At 52.8% G+C, this 7168-nt stretch overlaps 1 protein-coding gene across 20 annotated transcripts in view; it reads left to right on the forward strand.

The window, feature by feature from the left end:
- The window catches only part of CLASP2 (cytoplasmic linker associated protein 2), a 146277-nt gene extending 143396 nt beyond the window's left edge, over positions 1–2881 (forward strand). For 14 of the 20 annotated variants that reach the window (XM_074199339.1, XM_074199345.1, XM_074199341.1 and 11 more), the window contains 2 exons: positions 496–612; positions 1563–2880. In XM_074199339.1, coding sequence (XP_074055440.1) covers positions 496–612; positions 1563–1655 — 210 coding nt within the window. In that variant the 3' untranslated portion in view covers positions 1656–2880. Of the gene's footprint in view, positions 1–495; positions 613–1562 lie in introns of all 20 variants that reach the window. The other 6 variants (XM_074199343.1, XM_074199336.1, XM_074199340.1 and 3 more) reach the window with 1 other exon arrangement.
- The last annotated feature ends 4287 nt before the right edge of the window (positions 2882–7168 follow it).

Below are 7168 nucleotides of genomic sequence, written 5' to 3' on the forward strand. Positions count from 1 at the left end.
AAGGCAACATCTTCAATGACACAGAACTCACCGAGAGTGTTATTAGGTCATGAGATTCATTGGAACAAAAGGTACCCTAAAAACTTGCTCCTCTGACGTGGTGCCTTCCCCATTTATCAGACCATCAGGATTCCCTGAAAAATAGGAATGAGCATCTGTGGCCCCTGATTGCAGAGAACAGCAGAGAACCTTGCTTGTCAAAGGGTTTCCCATATAAGGGGGAACCCAGTGCTGATGACCTTGACTCCAAACACACAGAGACTCCTGCAGGAGAGCCATTGCCACAGGCCTTTGTCCAGGCGACCCTCGGGGGCCCCTGGGCCTCAGCTTGGCCTTGCTAGCCTCCTGCCCCGGCCATGTGACCGTGATATGTGGATTGCGTGATCGCTTGCCATCCTGAGCAGGCCAGACCCTGGGCCTCTGCCGATACTCTGGGTCTGGAGGGGCCTGGAGAGAGAGACTCTGGTCCTAGTTCTCTTCTCACTCTCCTCCTAGGGTTATGACAACTCAGAGAGCAGCGTTCGGAAAGCTTGTGTCTTCTGTCTTGTGGCCATCCACGCCGTCATTGGCGATGAGCTGAAGCCCCACCTTAGCCAGCTTACAGGGAGCAAAGTAAGTGCAGAGCTAGGCCCTTTGGGGGTGGGAAGCTGACTGTCCAGGTCAGGGTCTCTGGCCTCTTTCCCCACCCCCTCACCTGATCTCTAAGGAGTCACTCTGTTTATCCCCCAACAAACACCCACAGTGAAAGGAGGAGGGGGAGCAGTCTGAGGCTTTTCTGGAGGGCCAGGGCTTAGGGAACTCAGAGCAGAGAAATGCCCTTTCTGGGTTCATGGTTTAACTTTTGAGGGGCCAATATCATCCTTCATAATGTGTCTGGGTACTGAGGGGCCCATGGAGAGAATGGTCAGTCAGCAGGCTTTGATTAAGGGCCTGCTGTATGCGAGGCTCAGGGTGTACACCATAGCTCATCAGCAGAGGAAGGAGCCCCTTCTTATAGGAAGTGGGGTCTTAGCTGGGACATGAGGGAGGCTCTCCCAGAGGTGCAGATATAGAGGGAGAGCCTTCCAGACCTGGGGTTCACCAGAGAAAATACCCCAAGTCAGGTGAGGAGGAGGAGCACAGGAGGAAGACTGAAAAAAGAGGTAGGGGCCCGGGAGAGAAGCCACTCCCTGGGGAGTTTGCAGTACCCCTTCCAGGGAAGGCCCAAGCAAAGGATGCCACCCCCTCTTGTGGCAGTACTCATGGCCCAGTCAAAGAAAGGGGAGAACAACATTGGGGGGCCATGTAGAACCTTGACCTCAGCCTTTGCTGCCAAGGACCTCCCCACCTTTCTAGTCTCTTCCTCGTGACTTTTCACTTCTCTGGGTCCCCAGCACATAGCCCGGGGCCTGGCCATTCATCATCTTGTGCTCCATGAAAGGCCAGAGAGGATTTTGGGATCTGGGTGTGCTGCCCCCTCTGCCATGGCTGCGCTGCTGCCATGGGGGACAAGAGGTGTCTGCCCTCATGGCCAGTGTCTCCAGGCCAGCCAGTGAAGCGCGCTGTCTCTGTTCCCTCCACAGATGAAGCTGTTAAATCTATACATCAAGCGGGCACAGACAGGCTCTGGCGGGAGCGACCCTACCGCGGCCACTGACTTGCCAGCGCAGAGCTAGCAAGCACGAGGCTAAGCAGGACAACGGGGGGAGGGTGGGTGCTCTCAGGCCCGTGTTTGGACTCTGCCTTTTCCTCATTCTTGTTTTCTTTAACAGGCGGCTGGCTTCAGCCTGCATGTGCCCGTCGCAGTAGAGTGGTTCCAGATTCAAGGAAAACAGTATTAATATCGGTTAATGAATACAAAATAATTTTTAAACAATCCTAATTCGTTGTTTTACCAGTCCTCACTCCTGTCTTCCCATTAACTTTTGCCAGTGTTACGATTGTATAAATTTTTTAAATTGCTGATTAAACAGGAATGCTTTGAGCTTCACAAGTTTAAAATCTAAACCTTTTTACCTTTATTCAGCTGCAGAATATTTCTGTTACAACTCTTGAGTTCTGTTGACTATCATGTCCTTTGCTAGAAACATGAAATGATGTGGAGAAAAAGCAAGACCCTTCCCAGCCGCCACTGGACCCTGTGGAGGTCACTCCTCAGTTTGTCCAGGGCTGGGGGAGGGGGGAGCCTCCAGACACTACTGACACTGGTGGACACAATCTGCCCTCGCAGGGCCTGCCTGGATCACGGGGCTGCAACTCACCCAGATGCTGTTGGGCATCCTGCAGGCCGAGACCGGGGGAGCCCAGGGAAGGGCCAGAGCTCTGTCCACCTCACCTCCCTTTGCTGACTGCTCCACACACCTTGCACAACATTCTGGACAAAGGCCTGTCCTAAATAAGAAAGACTAGAGTGCTTTTTGGGTCTGGCCCGGCAGCACGCTCCTTCGCTCTCCCCTCTGTAGGCAGGTGCACTCTTGGGGGGCTGAGGAGAGAAAGCTGGTCCCCCGTCCTCGGCCATCACCTTCTCTACCTCTGCAGGGCTCGCTCTTCTCACCGAGCTGGCGCCCACACTGTCTGTCGTCCCGTGTTTGTGTCTGTGACTGTGCCAGACGCCACAGGGTCAGACAGCTCCCCAAGCAGCCTGCCACCACCACCATGGCAGCTGAGTCAATATTAGAACTGGACGGAGAAACTCCTGAAAGCAGGAAGAATGTCCTGTCCTTTTTTCTTGCAACTCCATCAGGAAAGCACCTCACCCCCCCAACCCGACCCCTTCCCCGGCACATCACTTTCTTTTTAACTGTTAATGACATCGTGTATTTATAGTTCCGTGCTCTCCATTGTGCATCCCTGGCAATAAAGTTGTACATAACATTACTTGAAACTAGAAAGTGGTGTTTGTGTGTCCTTGTGTTTGAAAGGGGAAAGAGGGCCTGTCTGGTATCCGGGGGACCAAAAAGCCTTCGGCCAGCCAGCTTAGCTTCAGTATTTAACTACTGGGTGGGTTGGAAGTTGTGGCTGGTGTCAGCACAGTGCAGGATGGACAAAGGAGGCAGTATGTGGGGAAAGAACAAAGGAAAACGGAACAAAGTATTGACCAGGTAGCCAAAGAAAATACCTGGGACTTCCCTTGTCCCACCCACCCCTGCCCTTGGGGGCCAAGGGAACAGGCTGAATCAAGAACTTGAGGGGGCTCAGTCTGTGTTCCCTCCAAAGCCCACCCTCCCCCCCACCCCGCTCTGGAGCATCCGCATCCAGATCCTTCTTCCAGGGTGGTTCCCAGAACTGACCAGTCCTCAGCACAGTGCCTTTCTCATCTCAGTGATAAAGAAAACCCCCTTAGGTCCAGGGATGCTAGGGAGCTGGCCAGAAGCCCCACCTGGAGCCACGGGTTGGACAAGCCCTGGACAAGCCACAGAGCAGCACCCCTGCAGGGCCCTTCCCACTCTTCATCCATCATATTTCTTCCTCTTACCGAGCATCAAAAGACTCTGGATGTTGCAAGATGGAAACCTCTGGACCAGTGACCAAGGGAGCAGCAGTGACTATCACCGGACCCGGCCCCTCCTAAGGGAGCGGAGGCATCCCACTACTGGAGGGGCCACAATCCAGCTCCCCTCGGACACTCGCTGGGCCTCTTTACCTGGAAAAGGAACATTGAACCTGGCAGTGCCCAGGGCAGGGTCTTAGGGTCGGCCGTTCATCCTCATTTTGACCAACCCCAGGTACTCTAGGATATCTAGGGCTTTACAAGCCAAGTAGACAACCCAAACTTCTTGAAGAAAAAGGTAATTTTAAATCAAATTAGAAAATGCTAAATGAAAGTCCATTTACAAAGAAACGATCAAGAGGAGAGAGGATGTAAAGCATCCAAGTAAGCACAAGATTCCACAGAATGTCCCCAAGGTTCACAAATTATTAACTCGCATTAAATGAGTGCTGCTCAGAGTGAGAAGGATGAGTCTATGCCTGGAGAGGGGCCCGAGGGGAGGGTCCTCTGGTGCCTTCTGCTCTGGTCAAGCTAGAGTGCAGAACAGTGCTGAGGCCTGGTGATCGTCACTGCTGCTCCCTTGGGTCACTGGTCCAGAGGTTTCCATCTTGCAACATACAAAGTCTTTTGATGCTCGGTAAGAGGAAGAAATACGATGATAGAAGAGTGGGAAGGGCCCTGCAGGGACGCCGCTCTGTGGCTTGCCAGGGCTTGTCAGAGCCGTGGCCCCAGGCAGGGCTTCTGGCCAGCTCCCTAGCGTTCCTGGTCTTAAGGGAATTTTCTTCATCTCTGAGATGACAAGGGCACCATCCTGAGTTCAGGGGACATGGGAGGCATAGGTCAGTCCCAGGCTGAGCCAGAGAGGCGGGTAATTTGGGAGTGGCCCCACTTAGCCCTTCTGGAGAAAGTGAGGTTCAGACTGAGGCTCGAAGGAAGCCCAGCAGTGGAGAAGAGAACATGGCGCCTGGGGAACCACTAATCAGGAGATGCTGGGAGTGTTGAGGGCCTGGAGTGATAACCTGGAGGCGAGAAGTGACTTCAGGAATATCAATTTGGCAGGTGAGCGGACAAGGGAGGCAGGCGACTCCCCCCCACCCCTGATTTCAGTTGTTCATGCTGGGGGGGTGGGGAGGGGTCTGCCCCAGTGGCACAAAAGGGGGAGTATCTCCCTGTGCTCCTTCGATCTTTGGCCTGATGCTCTGGGTTGCAGCCTCAGACAGTCTTCTGCTCCTTAAGGACAGAGGTCAAGCTGGCTGGAAAGAGGGAGAGAGTCTGGTGTCCAGTGGACGTATTGGAAAAGGGGAGATTTGATTTGTTTTGTACCTTATTTTGGATGCTGAACGTCCTAGACTGAGGAAGCAGTTGAAGTTGTTTTATCTTTGGTACATAATTTCCATTTCGAGGTTTGTCTAGTCCACTATCTTGTTGCTCACATGACACAAAAATCCTAGGAGAATTTTTAAATAAACTTTTGACAAACCTAGGTCTACAATTTCATTGGGATGAAGACCCCTCCTCAGAAGGTGGCAAGTTGACAACTTCTCTAATCTATCATTTTAGTTGCCTGGAGCAGGTTAGGTGACTAATGTTAGATAGTGAATAAGAGTAGCAACCCTAAAGTCAAGAGGACCTGAGTTCAAATCCAGCCTCAGATTCATGACACCTACTTAGCTGGGTGACCTTGGGCAAATCACTTAACCAAGGTCATTTCTAGTTGTCCTGATTCATATCTGGCCACTGGACCCAGATGACTCTGGAGGAGAAAGTGAAGCTGCTAACCCCTCCCCTCCATTCAAATCCAATTCACTTGCTTATCATGGCATCACTTCCAGGGTGTCATGGTCTTCTTTGACAATGAAGGACAGGGGCAGCTAGGTGGCTCAGTTGATAGAGCACCAGCCCTGGAGTCAGGAGGATCTGAGTTCAAATCCAACTTCAGATACTTAATAATTACCTAGCTGTGTAGCTTTGGGCAAGTTACTTTGATGCAGAGAATTATGAATGGAGATGTCTACCTGGTCTGGGTCACTTAAGGGGGGAGGGATTTCTTCTTTTGCCCTCCATGCCCAGATTGGGCAAAGCTATAAAATCTGGGCTGTATCTCCACTGGGGCATCCAATCAGCTCTCCCTGGCTGTCTTCCTCCCTTTATTTCCCTCTCTCTGTCTCCATCTCCCAAGCAACCACGCCTAGCCTTTTGTTATCCACCCAGTCCTAAAGTGCTTGTTGACACTCCAGAAGAAAGAAAACTTTTAACCTGTTTACTTAAGTTATAGTCTGTAATGAAATCCTGAGCAGTTTTAAAATCCCAGGGAGCATGTGAATTCCTTCATCTTTCAGGAACCAACGGGTTTCTATCTAACCCAAAATCCCAGCGGCTACAATTTAACTCCATTGCGTAACAAAAATTAAAAATAAAAAATTGCAAATGGTTAATAACCATAGGGGGAAATGCTCCAAATTGATGACAGAAAAGGGGCCTTAAATTCTTGGGGTTAGTTCTAAGTGATAAAGTCACAGGCTGACCCCAGAGGTACAAAAAGGTTAGGACTACTTCACAAACCTGCAAACAGTTCACCTATTAAACTCAACTAGAGGCAGACTGAATAACAAAAATTGAAGCTAAAAAGGCTTGAGGGGAAAGAGGAAAGAATTGGGGTGGGGGCCTGAAGTGCCTGAGCTTGGACCCATGGAGACCCAGCATGTAACTGGGCCCATATTGGGAGTGACAAGCCCAGAAAGAAAAGCCCAGCCCAGAATTTCCAGTGCTGGACACTGGAGGTAAAGAAAGACTCTCCACAACCAGGCCCATGGAGCAGGATTGGAGCTTGGGGGGCCACCCCCACCCAGGGAATAGCTGAGCACACTGCGATCCAGGGGCTCAAAGAGGCAATCTCTGCACTGAAGGCTGAGAAGTGTTCATGCAGGATGACTACATGGAAAGATTTACAAAAGGTGCTACGGGGGCAGCTAGAGCGCTGGCCCCAGAGAAAGGAGGACCCGAGTTCAAATCCTGCCTCGGACCCTTAACCATTGCTTAACTCTGTGACCTTGGGTAAGTGACTCAAACCTTGCTGCCTTAAATAAATAAAAATTAAAAAAAAAATTGGCCACGGACAATGACATCCCCATCCAGAGGAAGAAAAACAAAAACAAAAGCAAAAAATCCCTTCAGAATCTGATGAAGACTATTTCTCACTTCTTATGTACTTCTTTGCCAGAGATGAATGAAGAACGCGTGGGGAGACCGGAACACGGCGGAATGGCAGGCGGCCAGCACGGTGTGGCGGCCGGCTCCCGCGCGGGGGGCCGGGGGGTGCCCCCGCGTGGCGTCCCCGCAGCCGGCTGTCGGGCCGGCTCCTGCCGCCTCTGGGGCTCAGCGCCACGCGCTCCTCGCCTCCCTCCGGCTCGGCGAGGAGGGGGGCTCCCAGACCCGAGGGTCCCCCAGGCCCCCTCCCCTATCCCGGGGGCGCTGCCCTGCGAGGACCCGTCGGGGAACGGAAGCTCCTCCCGAGCACGGGCGGCCTTCGGCCCCGCCCGGCGGGCACTGCCCCCTTCCAGCTCCCGTGCCCAGAGTCCAGCCCGGAGTTCACCGGTGGCGCGTGCGGCGTGGGGGGGAGGGGAGGGGAAGAAAGCCAGGCTCTTCCCGCCCCGCCCTCCGGCCGCCCAATGGCTCGCGCGCTAGCCCGGAAGGAGAGCT

The sequence above is a fragment of the Macrotis lagotis genome, chromosome 8, assembly GCF_037893015.1.
Source record: "Macrotis lagotis isolate mMagLag1 chromosome 8, bilby.v1.9.chrom.fasta, whole genome shotgun sequence".
NCBI classification, from domain to species: Eukaryota; Metazoa; Chordata; class Mammalia; order Peramelemorphia; family Peramelidae; genus Macrotis; species Macrotis lagotis.